Below are 17,808 nucleotides of genomic sequence, written 5' to 3'. Positions count from 1 at the left end.
GGGGACTTTTGAGATAGCATTGGAAATGTAAATGAAGAAAATACCTAATTAGAATAAAATTTTAAAAAGAATTATAGATGTATCCATGTAACAAGAAACAAAAAGAGGGCATGAGTTTGAGAGAGGGAAGGGATTCATGGGAGGATCATATTGAGGAAAAGGTATAAATAATGCAATTCTAATTTCAAAAAGTAAAACTATATATTTGAAAAGAGAAAAAAGTAAAGATAAAATGGTTGCTAATTGCTAGCCATTATTGTTTTATCCATGTGTTCAAATTATTTCAAGCAGCTAATATCTGTCATTCTTTCTTCTAATAAAGTCACACTTCCCTCACCTGGCAACTCCTCCAGGCATACCTCCTTTGCAAATGCCAAAAATTACTCTACGAAGTATGATAATTTTCACAAGAAATTCATATATAGCTATTGGAATCCTACCATTAAAAATTAAAAATTATTTAGTTTAAGGAAGCTCGTCATTATTTCATAAATGAAAACAGTTAAGTGGTTCATGTATTTTACATTTACCAGTGCAGTTTTGTTTGTTTGTGGTATTTATGATGTTTGTCTGATACTCACATTCAATGTCTTCTCTCCAGCTTCCCATCTGTTGTATACAGGTACTGGCTAGTTTTGTTCTTATTAACATGTTACTGTAAAGCACCTAAGCATAGAACAATACAAATAGTTTTTATAGCTTAACTGTATGGCTTAATACTTAAAAGTTGTACAGAAAAGAGTTGTACTAACTATGGCTCTGTACAATGCTAAAAGTTAACTAACTCTGCTAAGCAAAATATACCACATTATAATAATGAAAAGGAAATTCAGATGGTTTAGGTGGCCTCTGTTTTGTTATTGAGTACACAATAATGGACTCAGTTTTGAAGAAACAGTGAAATAAAACATGAATATAATTGGCAACTCTTAATAATTTTCTTTCTATATCAGGATGTAGTTTGTAGGGACAAGTGAGACTTTATTTGCAGTTGTTGGGAATTTTAATATAGTTTTAGTATAGTTGTTTTCAAAGAATAAAATCAGAATGCAATCTTGTATCCTCAAGTACATTAATTTAAAAATATTATTAGGAGTGGGAATATGACTCAGCAGATAAAAAGGCTTGTATAAATATGATGAGCTGAGTTCAATTCCATGATGGAAAGACTATGTACACGCACAGACATACATACATACCACACATACATGTACCACACACATACCACACACAGACACACACCACACACACACATCACACATACACACCACATACACACACACACCATACACACCACATACACACACACACCATACACACCACACACACACACACCACACAAACACACACCACACACACACCACATACACACACCATATACACCACGCACACACCACACACACACGACCATACACATAGCACACACACACATACCACGCACACTATTAATCTTGTTATTAGAAAGAACAGTAATTTATACCTCCTAAAAAGAATAGGTAAACTACTTTAATTTGGAGTTTTAAAAACTTACCTGATTAATAGTAATAATAGTATAGGGAATTTAAGCTGATATAATGATATTTTATTGAATTAGTGATTGGCTAGGGAGAAACAAAAGAAAAATTATTGTAGTTGAAATATTTTATGTAAAATTTTGTAAAACACTTCTAAAATGATTTTTAATTCTAAAAATTTGATGATAATCCTAACTCAAATTGCTACTGTTTTTTTTTTTATCTAGGGGTGGGGGTAGTTGGCATGTGTCTTTACTAAAAGTTTGGATTTGACAACAATGGTTGCAAATGATCTCTATATTTATTCTGTATTCTTTATATTTTTCAAAGCATGTCTTATATATTTAAAAATTAATTGATCATATAAATGATCAAATGCTCTAATTTACGAGTCCTGGGTTTACAGCTCTATATACTATCTTTTAATATATTATCTGTTCTAAAGACACACAAAATATACATATGTAATCTTGAGCCACTTGAAATTTAGTGTTTTATGAGTTATAATACTTGAGACAAAATATTCCCCTACTGCTTTGAAAAAAGCTCCTCACATCTTTTTTCACAATGTTATGAAGTCCATGTCATTTTATTCTTGTAAGCAATTTTTTTGTTTTGTTTTTTTTGTTTGTTTTTGTTTTTCAAGACAGGGTTTCTCTGTGTAGCCCTGGCTGTCCTGGAACTCACTTTGTAGACCAGGCTGGCCTCGAACTCAGAAANCCGCCTGCCTCTGCCTCCCGAGTGCATCAAAGGCATGCGCATCCATGCCCGGCATTGTAAGCAATTTATTACACTAGTTCTAAGCTTTTAAAATATTTAGCAACTATATTTCTTACTTCAATTTCTTCCTAAACCTTAAAGGAAAAACAAGCAAAACAACATTAGTCCAAAGAGTTGAAATAGCTAATGTCAGAGTGAAGGCTCATAGAACTTCCTTCTATTGAGAAGAATGACAAAGAGGTTAAGTCTGTTAGCCTTCACTTTACCTTAGCATTTTCTCCAAAATCCTATTTACAACTGTTTAGTCTGGTAGAAGATTCTTCTCTAATGATAAAATTGAATGCTATAGTTTAGGAACTTAAGTTACACAGATTTGGCATTTGAAAACTTTTGTGCTTTCTGCAACCCATACTTGGAATGGTGTGATATAAATAACCAAATAAGCATTGTAGATGGATAAGTCAGGGTGGTAGAGTGTGTCTCCTTTTTTTGAACCATTTTTGGATCTATTTTTGGATCATTGACTCAATGGAGTTTTCCCCCTTGTTATACAAACAGGAACCTGGCAGCTGATCTTCTCTTGATGACGCCTGGTAGCGAAGTCCACTTAGTAAAACTCTGTGCCTTCTACCCTGGGTGCATCGAAGAAATCAATGACCTTCACAAGAAGGTAGCCAATGATATAGTAATGATCTAACCTGGAATGAAATACTATGATTTTAGTAATTTTTGATTTATTTAAATAGAAACTCATGCCCAAAACTAAATAATGGCTTTCTGATAATTCCTGTTAATTCAACAAAAGTGATAACCAAAAGAAAGAATGTTTATTTACTTCTAGATCCAAGCCCAAATTTTAGAAAGAAAGGACACACAGAGAAGTAAAGAATCTACACAAATTAAAGATGGAATGAGAATTTCATCCCCAAAATGTCTGATCAACCCATAGTCCTTTTATGGGTCTACTTTGGGTCTGAGATTTCTGTACAAGTTAGAACTCTATATTAACTGCTCTTTTTGCGTGTTTGTGAGTGAGGGCTCATATATGTACATGCATGCACACATATGTACACAAGGAGGTCACAGGTCATTATCTGAAACTTTCCTCTATTGCTCCCACCTTTTGTTCTAAGATGGTCATCCATGAGACAGTAGCTCTCACTGGTTGTCTAGACTGGCTGACCAGCAAGCTTCAGGAGTCATCTTGTCTCCAGCTACGCAGTTTCTCTTACTGACAGGTGGCAATTTGCAGTTACAAAGAAAGAAGTAATTATTTTATCATTTATCTTTAAAAATAACCTAGTAAGAATCTTAAAAGAATTGCAAATTTAGACTTTTATATAAAAATCAGTCATACCTACATTAAATTCTCAAAATGCATATCTACTCATCAGCAGTTCTTAATAAATCATATAGGGAAGCTGAGGGCAAAATTGAGTATAAGAAATCAAGCATCACTAGTCCAGTCTCAGTGAGAGTCACATCAGCCTGTGCTGCCATTGTTCTTTTTGTTATTATTATTATTAGATATTTTCTTCATTTACATTTCAAATGCTATCCCAAAAGTCCCCTATACCCTCTCCCGCCCTGCTGCCGTTGTTCTTATTCCCTGACTATAAATAGTCCCTAGCTTAACTAATAAGAGTGCCTGTCTGAACTTTATATTGTTCCCTAAGATTTTTTTACATCTGAGCCAGTTGAAATAACATTTCAACCTTGCTTCATTAGCAGTTCTATTTTTCAAAATGTTTTCTAAGGGTGGTGGTCATTGATATTGTGAGTGCCAGAGATACTGCCAGTGAGGGACTGGAAGCCCCCTTAGAGTTTTCATATAATTCTTAAGAGGGATGTGATGGCAGCAAGAACTTTATAACAGCATAAAGTTCTCCAGACACATAGTCCTTGGGGCTGTGCCACACTGAAGCTGTGGTGACCTGTGGGCTGCATTCCATGATTTCTAAAGCCATTTGTCATTTTTCCTGCATGTCCCTTGGCAAGTATAGATGTGTTATGGAATAAATCATATCTGTTATTATGGAAATATTTATGAAAGGATTAATATTCAGTTCCAACAGTAATTTGTGACATTACTGGGGATTTTCAATTATTCCTTATATACTTTCTGTTATCTGAATTTCTGTCTCAATTTTGCTATGGGCACTATGGAAATGAATCAGTGGGTAAGGGTGCCTCTCATTTCTAATTAACTGAATTCAATTGCTGTTTCCTATACAGCAGAAGGAGTAAAATGTTACATGCAACTTGCCCTCTGACCTCCACACGTGTGCTATGCCTCATTAAGTATACACACAAAGCAAATACATAAAAATATAATAAAAATCAAAAGAAAAGCAAAATCTTTGAAATAAAAATAAATAAAAGTTATCTGTGTTTCATTTTTGTAGACACCAGTAGAAACTCTTAGTTAAAGATGCATGTGGAAAGAGGCACTAGGACTCTTGTCTTGATATGCATTGTATAGTGTTTAAATATATGTTAACTAAGTCTCAGAGGCAAGAAGCTCTGGTGTTATCATGCAGGGATAGGGAGGAGAAATGACCTACCTAAGTTTATACATCCTGGCTTATTTAAATCAACAAAACAAAATCATGTATTTACAGGTCACAGTGTGACATTTTGATACATACATATATTAATTCAAATCAGAGGACCTTCCACACCCACCACCACAAATGTTTATTTTTGTTGAGGTAAAAATCACTTAAAATCCTTTCTTTAAGGTGTTTTGAAGGATACACTGTGATTAACTGCAACCACCTTGCTATGCAGCAGAACAGAACTCACTTTCTCCCCCTCTTCCTGTGACGCCAAGCTCTAGAGAGCAGAGTCAACCTTTCTCCTTCTCATGGAAATAATAGGGCCATGAATGCAACCAGTATTCATTACACATTCTAAACGATATGATTAGAATCGTTGGTAGGAATTTATTAGTTGTTCTTTAGAAAACTAGTGATTGTGAAGTTGTTAACAACTCTGAGAATTTTCTAAGGTAATAATAAATACCAAAATCAAAGCACAGTCAAACACATTATTAACCTACTTGAGAAATTTCATGATAGAACAGGAATTAATTTTGTATTCTAGAGTATGACATTTCAGTGATGATCACCTTTTATTATTATTATGCTTACTTTTAAATCCAGGTATAATAGGTATAGCAGACTTTCCATGCTGTGCATTTGAAACCGTCAAGCTTTAGAACCTTTATGGGTTTAGTCTTTTTGGAATAGGGTCCTTTTGCCTCAAAGGCTAATTTTAGTTGTAGAGAAGAGAGTGTGTGATCATGTAGTTTTGTACTTGTTACATGTAATGTACTTTTAACAATGTCTATTATACATTTACTCTAGAATAGCTGACTTCATTGTGGGCTTGTTTTGTTTTATTTTTGCTTTTGCTGAGCTGCACTATTAAGTACTGAGCACAGCATTATGATCAGAAAAATTTAGTTCTACTTGTTTCTTAAGTATTTTGTGTGGTAAAAATCATTTGATTTTAAGCTAATGACCTCACTTCATTCTTTGATCTTATAGGTATTTCCATACATAATTTCATTTATAAAGAATTGCATTGACGTATATTTGGGGCAACTTTAATAGGTGAAACAGACAGAGAATGTAGCAATAATTGTCATTTATACTATGGCTTTTATCCATGTGAATTTTAGTAACATTGTCTTTCAACAAATTATTTTTTTAGTGCAATCTACCCCCTGCAGAAGAATGCACTCAGTTGGCTGAAACAGCCCGGGCAGATGGCAATGTATTTGAAACCATAAAGTATTATTTACTAAGTCAGGAACCTGAAAGGGCTCTTCCTATTGGTATTGACTTTGTCAAAGGTAAGTTTCTAGTTGATAGTTTGCATCTGAGATATATTTGTTCATTTGGCATTTTCATTCATCTTGATAATCTACCTGAAGTTCAAACACAAATCATTCCAAATTTCACAAGGAAAAAGATTACTGATGTAGACCATGCTTTATCTCCTGATTTTATGTTATGGGAAGACCTAGAGACCATGGATGGACCAATAGTTTGTGATACAGAATACACAATTATGATTAACTGACAAAGAGTTGATTATGTAATTTTTAAAAGTTGGATGGACAAAACTTTACACTGTAACGTAAAATACATTTTCATTTGAATTTCATTTGGTTTGGTTTTCCAGGATGTATCAGTAACTCAAACTGGACTCTAGATACTGTTTACCCAGTGCTTGACCTGATGAGTTATATCCGTACTGAAAAATTACTCTTACATACGTGCACTGAGTAAGTACTTTTCTTCAAGATATGGAAATGTCCAGTATTATATTTCAAGTGGCAATTTTAGTTTTGGTGTTCAAATCAAGAAATAGGATCATGTTAGGTAGCTGAACTTACAAACAAATTATACTTTCCATTATTGCTTTTGTTGTGACAATAATAACAAGAGAGGACAATAAAGTGAACTTGAAATGAACAGTAACTATTAACAACAGCTAGCATGTGTTTGTTTATGTGTATACATGTCTGTAGTTTCATTTCTGTTCAAAAAAGACTGAGCTTAAAACATGTAGACAGTTATAGGCATGGGGTTCATAAGAAACTAAGGGTCATATTTATTCAATATCTATTGTACATAAAAATCATACTAAGCCTAAATGAGAGAGATTTACAGGTGCTGGTAAACAGAAAATGACACCATCCTAAAACTCAAGGACCATTAGGAGTGTTGTTTTTAATACAACTAAAGTCTTTAGAGAGTTGAGGCTAATTTGTGAGAGAGATTTGCAATGAAACAGCCTGGAATACTGCCGAGTTCACCCTGCAGGAAACAAAACTGATTTCGCTGGTCCTTTCCTAGAGTTGACATAATGTGTCATAAGTTCCTAAATCTGATAAAAAGCAATTACTTAGAAATAAATGCCAAGAAGAGAAAGGCAGGGGTGGCCTCAGGGTGCAAATTAACTATGAACAGTAGGGTGCTTGCTCTGTGTAAGAACTCAGGTTTGAGCATTAAAATACAAAAGAATTAAATATATGCAGGTAGACAAGAGCTAAATGCTGTGTAAAGATAGTTGCTTTAAATTATAATTTATGTTATATGATTAATTTTGGAATAAAAATTATGAATTAAATTTTAGCTAATGAATAAATCATTCCCTCTAATTTCATAAAACTTTCTAAATGTATTTTGTAAATATCATCTATAAGAATATGAATAGGCATGTTTGAATTATGTAAGAGAATTGTGTCCTGTGCTTCAAATTGTAAAGTTTAAAAATAAATATATTCTTTTTCAGGGCTCGAAATGAATTACTTATATTATGTGGTTACATTGGTGCCTTGCTGGCTATCAGGAGACAGTATCAAAGCATTGTTCCCTCGCTTTATGAGTACACGAGGTAAAAATGAAAACACTTCACTGAGAAATTCCCTTTACTAAGATAAACGTCTCGAAGAAGGTCACAGGCACTGAATATATTATTCTGTGAGTCCACTTGCTCACTCAGCATGAGCTCTCCAGGAAAGCATATATATGATTGTGAGTGCTGAATGCACCAGGCTACAAATGACAGAGCTTCTAATGGAAAGTTAAATACATAGGACTTGTTGACGTTTGCCTATCAGGACACATCAGAGAGGCATCCCAGATCTCATAAAGTGGTCCAGCAATTCCACCAAAGACCTGGATCCTTCCTTTTTTTTTTTTTTTTTTTTGACTTTGACTTTGACTTTGACTTTGGAACTGTTAGCTCTTTCCCTCTACATAACATGTCTGCTGTCTAGGGAGGACATAAAAGGGGATCGTAAGGTCTACTTCAGTCCACAGGTCCTCATGGTGTGGACTAAAAGTCTCACACCTACACTTCACTTCCAACATTGCATAGCACCACTGTTAAAATACAGGAAGCCATATAGATTAGCTCTCAATCTCTGTGGCAGAAATATTCAAGTGAAAGACATTCATAAGTAGTAAAGAAGTTAGTATTTTATATTCACCTCAGATGGTCTTTTATAACCTGTTAGCTAAACATCTACATTCTCTAGCAGCTTGTTAAACGTCACTCATTATCCATTATCCTTAACTTACTTCATCAAAAAAAAAAAAAAAAACATACCCAAAGCTGATCCAAGGGATCTCCATTTCTAACCCATCTCTCTGCTTAACAAGATACACATGATTTCACAAGTATGATTTAGTGAATAAACGAATTCACAAAATATTTCCTGAAAATTAATTTATAAGCCTATTAACTTGCTAAATGGTAGTGTGTGCAACCTTTTGATTCTTGATGCTTATTATCTAGGGAAGAACATTTTCCTGAGTATCTTTTACAGAAGATAGGAGACTGAGAGGAATGAAAGGCTTTCTTATTCCTAACCAACTGGTAAAGAAGATGCTGCTGCTACATAGTACAACCTAAGCAATAAGCATTACCACCAGATATTCAAGAAAGTTTATTTCTGTACAGTCAACAAACTGTACTTCAACAGTAGCCTGTATCACTACCATCAAAATAATGTTGAATCTGTCCAGTTTGTGTGACCTCACTGATGACAAGTGAGAGAAAAATGCTCTCTTAAATTAGTGTTAATAAGCTGGATGGTGGTGGCATACACCTTTAATTGCAGACCATCAGAGGCAGGAGCAGGTGGATCTCTGAGTTCGAGACTGGCCTGGTCTATAGAGTGAGTTTGAGGACATCCAAGGCTACAGAGAGAAATCTAGTCTCAATAAACAAAAAAGTTAGTATTAATAATAAATAGCTAACAGACTAGAGTGGCAGTTCATGTTTGCAAACTCAGCATGGGATGCTGAGGTAAAGGGATTCTTGCTGGTTCAAGACCAGCCTGGACTACATGGAGAATTCCACATCAACCTACAATCAAACTGAGACAACCTCAGGAACTAGGAAGCAAAAAGGCAAAGAATAAAAGCAAGAGTTTCTATGTGTAAGGTAGGAGAGAGTTCACAGAATATGCCTGCATTAAAGAGAACTCAGTAAATAAGAAAGAGAACTTTAAAAGGTCTCAGTTTTAGGGGTTTTTCCTTTATTTACATTTACATTATGTATGTTGGAGTTTTGCCTGCATGTATGTCTATATGAGAGTGTCAGATCTTGGAGCTGCAGACAATTGTGAGCTGCCAAGTGGGTGCTAGGATATGAACTCTGGTCCTTTGGAAGAACAGCCAGTGCCCTTAACCACTGAACCATCTTTCCAGTCCTCATGGCTTTCTTTGTGATAATTACTCCCTGTTATGTCCTACAGCCTATTTTCATTTTCTTAATGCACTTAAATGTCCAGCTTCCCATTGCTATGTTCTATTTAATTGACACTTCCTTTCCCCTCTTATTTCCTGTCCTCTGGCCTCATTTCTTATCTTCACTCTCCTCTCTGTGTTCTAATATTTGTTCTACAGAAGGTTCATTTGTAAGTGGTGTGTGTGTGTGTGTGTGTGTGTGTGTTTATGTGTGCATGTGCATGTGTGCTGGTGATGGTGAGCCAGGTCACTTGTACAGGAACCTTACTTCTGAGCTTTGCCTGTCATCCTTTTGGAGACAACTCATTTTCATGTTCAGACACAATCTAATCTCAAAGTTCCTGATGTGTGAGTCTAGTCTAGCAACCTGCACCATGCTCCAGCCTTAAATTCAGTATCCTCAGCTGTAAAACGAGCCTCTCAGATCTAGTCCTTTTCTCATTCTTCTAATAGTACCATTATATTCTGTTATCCAGACTTAAGTCAGGGTCCTGATGAGCTGTTCTACCTCACTGCTGATGTTCAGTAGTGCTCTTCTTCTCTCACCATGCTCCATACACTACGCAGGTCATTATTCCAACCACATGTCTTGAGCATATTAGAGTTCCCAGGGACTTAAAGGATAATAATGTAAGTAAGCAGATATATGCCAATGTATACATAAATGTATGCACACACACACACTATTGAACAATCATCATAGATAAAATTTCAGTTGTTAGTTTGTTTGTGTTGTCTGATGTTTTACTGTTAAGCCAGATGACAATTCTTTCTCATGTTTCAGTCAGCTCTTAAAACGACGAGTGGTGTCAGTACCATTAAAAATTGAGCATCTCTCTGAGGAGCTGGATGCATGGAGAGCTTGCACACAGTCGGCCAAACAGTGAGTGAATACAACCTAACCTTCAAATGCAGAAAGTAAATATATATATGATATGATGTTGGCTCTCTGTCAGATGTAGGGTTAGTAAAGATCTTTCTCCAATCTGTAGACTGTAGTTTTGCTTTTACCTGTTTGAATGTATTTTCCTGTACTTCCTTAAGGGATTTATTCATGTCTGCTTTAAAGGCCTCTATCATCTTTATAGGATTAGATTTAAAATCTTCTTCTTGTGATTCAGTTTCATTAGGATATCCAGGGTTTGTTATAATAGGATAACTGTACTCTGGTGGTGTCATAAAACCCTGGGTCTTGTTGACTGTATTCTTATGCTGTCCTTTAGGCATCTCTTTTCCCTGGTGTTAGCTGAATGATCCTGATGGCAGCAGTACTTCTTGGGAAGGGTGGGGAAGTCATAGATAAGACAATGGAGATCAGGGTATCTGCGTCTGCTGGCTGAGCCTCAGGCAGACCCCAATAGCAAGGGATTGGTGGGTAATGTACCAAGATGGTAGTTCGTGAGGTCTCTGCAGGCCTCCATGTAAAGTGGGAGGTTCTTAGGGTCCTACAAGAGTCCTCAGGACCAAAAAGCAAGCCCAGAGATAGACAATGGACCTCAAGGGACTAGTCAGCTCACCTTTGCAAACAGTTCCAAGAAGACCCAACTGGGATGGTCTATAGATGGGACTGGGATGAGATTGGTGGGGCAGGGTTCTAAGCCGGTTAGTTATGGGGCTCCTGAAGCTTTATACCGAAAAGCTTGATGCTCTTGGTGTCCCACAAGGCTCCTCTGAACCAAAGAGTGAGACGAGAGCTAGACAATGGGGCTCAAGGGACCATGAGCAACTCACCTCTGCAGGCTGTGTCCCAGGTTGTCTGGACTCAGATGGTGGGTGGATCCCACTGGGATAGTTTTGTTTTTTTATAATTTAAATTTAAATTGATTTGCCTCCATCTGTAAAAGATAATGAACTAATCAGAGACCATTTCTCAACTAAATCTCAATAATTCTATAATTCTATAGAAAATAAAGCACAAATGTTTATTTAAAATGTAGATCATCAGAAGATTCTCCATATACACCCCCTTCTGACTCACAAAGAACAGTTTATGAAACTTTATTAAAGAGACTGAAAGAAGAGCCACTCAAAGGAATTACTGGACCAGATTATGTGACTGGATCAAATCTTCCAAGCCATTCAGACATTCACATCTCTTGTCTTACTGGACTAAAAATCCAGGTACAATCTACTATCAGACATTAACTTTATCTTTCTATTATAAGCTTGTTAATGGTACCTTAAAACAAATATAAACTCAATGAACTTGGCGAATGTAAAGATTCCAGTAAGAAAATATTGCCCTTAGTGCTTCCTTGATAATACACATGATCTTTTTTCCCTTAAAATACATCCAGAGAGATGATCACTGAGCTATTATTACTGAAGCAATGGCGTAATACATTTAGTAGCAACTTATTTACATATATGTATAGCGACAAAGATGTTTTAAAGTAAATAAATGTCATAACTTAATGAAAAGTAAGTTAAATAATCAACAATTACACTGATTTTATCAGAGAAGATTATATTTACTTTCTAGTTTCCATTTGCATAACATAAACACGATGAAATAAAACTAATTGATGCATACTACAGATACATCAAGTGTCCTTGCATTGTTTACTGAACTTTCAGCAATTAAAATTCACTGTGATTCATCACAGAGGATAACTAATTCCCAAAGAACACTCTTTAATGTGCAGTCAAACTAATGAGGAGCAATTATGCTTACAGCCTCTGAGTATCACCCAAGGAGATTGCTATCTCGCAGAATCAGAGAAGTCTTTATTACCTTGGAGTAGTTGTCACTGTGAGATAACAAAGCTAAGTTTCACAAAGTGAGTTAGCACGATCTGTCACAGTGTGCTCCTCCTGCCAGTGTTTTGTACTTGTAATGGACAGAGCCTCACAGTTCTAATATAATATTTAAAACATACTTATTATGCTGACATGTTAGGCCAATGAGTCCAGTCACTCAAAAGACATAGAGCCCCTGGTTGTTAATACAAACCCTGCCTGTAGCTTGCCAACCAATTGTAAGCCAGACTCTCAAGAGCACAATAATCTTCAAAGCATACGACACATAACTGTGCACACACATACCGTTCACTTGTGCTTAAAGATTAAAACAAACAAACAAACAAAAACCAATTCAGTGAACTCAGTAGGTTTGTAGTAAATCATGAAACTTTGGAAGTCTAAAAGTCAGTTTCTGGTCTCATGGACTATCTAATCCCTGTTCCACACGGCCCCTTTTACTCCACACAGGATAGCCAAAAAAAACAGTAGATACCAGCTGAGTTTTGTTTTTCTTCACACAGGCCTATATCCACAAAAGGATCTACTAATTATCTCAGGCACACATACCTAATGTAGATTAAGTATTACCCTCCTAGAATGTGTTTAATGTGAAACTAATGTATTTGTGTTTGTGAATCTCAAGGACTTAACATGAAGTTAACTAATGATTAACTTTGCCAACTCCAAAAATAAACTGCAAAAAAAAATAAAATAAAATAAAGCATGGCATTAAAATTCATAACCAGAACTTGATAAATCTGGAGCCTAATCAAAAATTGTAGTGCTCTTATGACTTACTGATTTTTTTTTTTTAACATCATGCTTTTTCTCCTAAGAGCTAAGACATATTGACTTCTCAGAACTATTCGGAGTATGCTAATAACTGATGAGACTAAGTTATAGTCTCTCAGGCCAGATGACAGAGTATAATTTTAAATCACACACATGTAGAGCAATATCTACTTCTTCTTCTATAGAGAAGGATCCAAGTTTCTGTCTTTAGTTACTTCCCAGCCACACCAACATCAACTACAAAACTATTGAGTTCAATGCCAGCCTGCTCTACAGAGTAAGTTCCAGGACAGCCAGGACTACACCCTGTCTCAGAAAAAACAAAACAAAACAAAACAAAACTAATAAAATGAACAGAATCTCAGTCTGTTATTTCACAGTGTGTTTTCATAAAAGAAGCTAACTTTGTGGCAATTAATGAATTAATAATATGCCGGGTGTGGTGGCGCACGCCTTTAATCTAGCACTCAGGAGGCAGAGGCAGGCGGATTTCTGAGTTCGAGGCCAGCCTGGTCTACAAAGTGAGTTCCAGGACAGCCAGGGCTATACAGAGAAACCCTGTCTCAAAAAAAAACAAAAAAACAAAAAACAAAAAAAAAGAATTAATAATATTTATTGTGGTTGGTAATACTGCTGTATACAAAGAATTAAAATTTTAGCATAAAGATATAATTTTATATATAATTTTCATATAAATTTATATATAATTTTAAATATAATTTCTAATATAATTTTAACAGCCACCACAGAATATTAGAACATTAATGAGGTATTTGAAGATGATTTCACAGTTGGTAGCATTTAAGAAAAAAACGTTTCTTTTTCTTCTTATGTTACTGAATTTCCTACTAGCAATGCCTAACTGCACAGTAGTTTCTCAGTGTGGTGATTGCTTCTGAAACTTTAAGTCAATGCTGCAAATTTTTAGTCTCATCTTCTCTTTTCTCAACTCTGCACACAGGGTCCTGTGTATTTCCTAGAAGATGGAAAATCAACTATTTCTTTGAATGACGCTCTGATGTGGGCAAAGGTGAATCCATTCTCACCTTTAGGAACTGGAATACGACTCAATCCATTTTGACTGAAAATTTTTCTGCACACTTCGTAGTTTTGTAAAAAGGAAATTCGGGGTATTTATAACCTTCATTTTGGTTGTCTAAGAATAACAGGTTGGGAGGTGGTTTGATACTTGGAAGACAGAGGGAATAATATTAAATTTTGTTAATTTCAAAAATAAAATATATAATTCTAAAGAAAAATATATATCCTATTGATAAATGGTATTATTTACATTTAGAAGGAAGTTTTAATGAATTATAAAATCTAAACACTCTGCAAAGCAGATAGGTTTCAACAGACATGGATATCGACAAAATACTGTATTGTTAAAACTCTGAAACACATAAAATAGGACATCATGTGAAAGAGTTGTTAACATATATACATATATAGAGAAGATATTTAATGAATGTTTCAATCAATATCTTGAAATAACAAAATGTATGGAATAGACAGATGATTTGCAATTCAGCAATCTCCCATATGATCCTTTATAGAAATTAGTTGCAAATAAATTTCTGTTTGTAAATAGGATGCTACTTGAAATATTGAGTACATTTTATAAAATAATTTTTATTCATTTATGTTATTTATATTTATTCAGAGCACAAAATCAGGAAGAAGGAAGTAGATGAATCTATTTCAGTTAAAATAGAATAATGCCTTCAAAATATATGAGATTGATTCACATTAACTAAAGTACTTCAGTACTCAAATTGTGTCACTTAAAAATTTATCACATCATGGGTATTCCAAGATTGGATTTGTTTTTGTTTGTTTTGGTTTGCTAACATCCACTTACCAGTGAGTACATTCCACATGTGTTCTTCTGTGACTGAGTCACTCAGGATATATTTTCTAGTTCCATCCATTTGCCTGCAAATTACATGAAGTACTCCGTTGTATAAATGTCACTCAAAGTATATAGTCATATAAATATACACGTATGGATATTCTGTGACATTGCCCATATGTGTTCAGGATTCTGATTTCATTAGAACACTGACAGTAATTTTTTTTTTTTTTTTTTTTTATGTTTTGGGTATGTTTGATGAAGTATACCCCAGAGCTCCCTGCTGCCTGAGTTTCTTTGGGTTTTTGTTTTGTTTTGTTTTGTTTTGTTTTGTTTTGTTTTGTTTTGTTTTGTTTTGTTTTGTGTTTTATTAGGTATTTTCTTCATTTACATTTCAAATGGTATCCCAAGAGTCCCCATTACTACCCCCCACTTCCCTACCCACCCACTCCCACTTCTTGGCCCTGGTGTTCCCCTGTACTGAAGCATAAAAAGTTTGCAAGACCGATGGGCCTCTCTTCGCAATGATGGCCAACTTGGCCATCTTCTGCTACATATGCAGCTAGAGACACGAACTCCTGGGTACTGGTTATTTCATACTGTTGTTCCACCTATAAGGTCGCAGATCCCTTTAGCTCCTTGGGTACTTTCTCTTGCTCTTACATTGGGGGCTCTTTGTTCCATCCAATAGCTGACTGTGAGCATCCACTTTTGTGTTTGCCAGGCAGCAGCATAGCCTCACAAGAGACAGCTATATCAGGGTCCTTTCAGCAAAATCTTGCTGGTGTATGCAATGGTGTCAGCCTTTGGAAGCTGATTATGAAATGGATCCCTGGGTGTGGCAGTCTCTAGATAGTCCATCCTTTCCTCTCAGCTCCATACTTTGTAACTCCTTCTATGGGTGTTTTGTTCCCAATTCTAAGAAGGGGCAAAGTGTCCACACTTTTTTGGTCTTTGTTCTTCTTGAGTTTCATGTGTTTTACAAATTGTATCTTGTATCTTGGGTATTCTAAGTTTCTGGGCTAATATCCACTTATCAGTGAGTACATATCATGTGAGTTCTTTTGTGATTGGGTTACCTCACTCAGGATGATACCCTCCAGGTCCATCCATTTGCCTAGGAATTTCATGAATTCATTCTTTTTTTTTTTTTTTTTTTGGTTTTTCGAGACAGGGTTTCTCTGTGTAGCCCTGTCTGTCCTGGAACTCACTTTGTAGACCAGGATGGCCTCGAAAAATTCATTCTTTTTAATAGCTGAGTAGTAGTCCATCGTGTAAATGTACCACATTTTCTGTATCCATTCCTTTGTTGAGGGATATCTGGGTTCTTTCCAGCTTCTGGCTATTAAAAATAAGGCTGCTATGAACATAGTGGAGCATGTGTCTTTCTTACCAGTTGGAACATCTTCTGAATATATGCCAGGAGAGGTATTGTGGGATCCTCCGGTAGGACTATGTCCTATTTTCTGAGGAACTGCCAGACTGATTTCCAGAGTGGTTGAACAAGCTTGCAATCCCACCAACAATGGAGGAGTGTTCCTCTTTCTCCACACCCTGCCAGCATCTGCTGTCACCTGAATTTTTGATCTTAGCCATTCTGACTAAGGTGTGAGGTGGAATCTCAGGGTTGTTTTGATTTGCATTTCCCTGATGATTAAGGATGTTGAACATTTTTGTCAGGTGCTTCTCAGCCATTTGGTATTCCTCAGGTGAGAATTCTTTGTTCAGCTCTGAGCCCCATTTTTAAATGGGGTTATTTGATTTTATGGATTCCACCTTGAGTTCTTTATATATAATAGATATTAATCCCCTATCTGATTTAGGATTGGTAAAGATCCTTTCCCAATCTGTTGGTGGTCTTTTTGTCTTATTGACGGTGTCTTTTGGCTTACAGAAGCTTTGCAATTTTATGCGGTTCCATTTGTCGATTCTCGATCTTACAGCACAAGCCATTGCTGTTCTATTCAGGAACTTTTCCCATGTGCCCATATCTTCGAGGCTTTTCCCCACTTTCTCCTCAGTATCAGTGTCTCTGGTTTGATGTGGAGTTCCTTGATTCACTTAGATTTGACCTTAGTACAAGGAGATAAGAATGGATCAATTCGTATTCTTCTACATGATAACCACCAGTTATGCCAGCATGCTTTGGTTGAAAATGCTGTCTTTTTTCCACTGGATGATTTTAGCTCCCTTGTCAAAGATCAAGTGACCATAGGTGTGTGGGTTCATTTCTGGGTCTTCAATTCTATTCCATTGGTCTACTTGTCTGTCGCTATACCAGTACCATGCAATTTTGTCACAATTGCTCTGTAGTACAGCTTTAGGTCAGGCATGGTGATTCCACCACAGGTTCTTTTATCATTGAGAAGAATTTTTGCTATCCTAGGTTTTTTTGTTATTCCAGATGAATTTGCAAATTGCCCTTTCTAATTCGTTGAGAATTGAGTTGGAATTTTGATGGGGATTGCATTGAATCTATAGATTGCTTTTGGCAAAATAGCCATTTTTACTATATTGATCCTGCCAATCCATGAGCATGGGAGATCTTTCCATCTTCTGAGATGAAAAGTAATTGTTGCTTACTATTATTTTTGTTGTTAGAGTTGGCATTCTGTTCTTGTGGTTGTCTTCTTTTAAAATTGTTGAAAGATTACTTTCTTGCTTTTTCTAGGGCATAGTTTCCATCCTTGTATTGGTTTTTTTCTGTTATTATCCTTTGAAGGGCTGGATTCGTGGAAACATATTGCGTGAATTTGGTTTTGTCATGGAATACTTTGGTTTCTCCATCTATGGTAATTGAAAGTTTGACTGGGTATAATAGCCTGGGCTGGCATTTCTGTTCTCTTAGTGTATGCATAACATCTGTCCAGGATCTTCTGGCTTTATAGTCTGTGGTGAGAAGTCTGGTGTAATTCTA

General features: G+C 35.8%; 1 protein-coding gene across 6 annotated transcripts in view; it reads left to right on the top strand.

The window, feature by feature from the left end:
- The window catches only part of Wdr17 (WD repeat domain 17), a 94,819-nt gene extending 80,521 nt beyond the window's left edge, over positions 1 to 14,298 (top strand). For 3 of the 6 annotated variants that reach the window (XM_029480273.1, XM_029480272.1, XM_029480270.1), the window contains 8 exons: positions 602 to 622; positions 2,793 to 2,904; positions 5,952 to 6,093; positions 6,426 to 6,528; positions 7,542 to 7,643; positions 10,290 to 10,388; positions 11,443 to 11,626; positions 14,001 to 14,236. In XM_029480273.1, coding sequence (XP_029336133.1) covers positions 602 to 622; positions 2,793 to 2,904; positions 5,952 to 6,093; positions 6,426 to 6,528; positions 7,542 to 7,643; positions 10,290 to 10,388; positions 11,443 to 11,626; positions 14,001 to 14,120 — 883 coding nt within the window. In that variant the 3' untranslated portion in view covers positions 14,121 to 14,236. Of the gene's footprint in view, positions 1 to 601; positions 623 to 2,792; positions 2,905 to 5,951; positions 6,094 to 6,425; positions 6,529 to 7,541; positions 7,644 to 10,289; positions 10,389 to 11,442; positions 11,627 to 14,000 lie in introns of all 6 variants that reach the window. The other 3 variants (XM_021170445.2, XM_029480274.1, XM_029480271.1) reach the window with 3 other exon arrangements.
- Positions 14,299 to 17,808: the final 3,510 nt, after the last annotated feature.

This window comes from Mus caroli, chromosome 8, assembly GCF_900094665.2.
Source record: "Mus caroli chromosome 8, CAROLI_EIJ_v1.1, whole genome shotgun sequence".
In the NCBI taxonomy this organism is placed as follows: Eukaryota; Metazoa; Chordata; class Mammalia; order Rodentia; family Muridae; genus Mus; species Mus caroli.
This window is presented reverse-complemented; position numbering and strand designations above follow the sequence as displayed.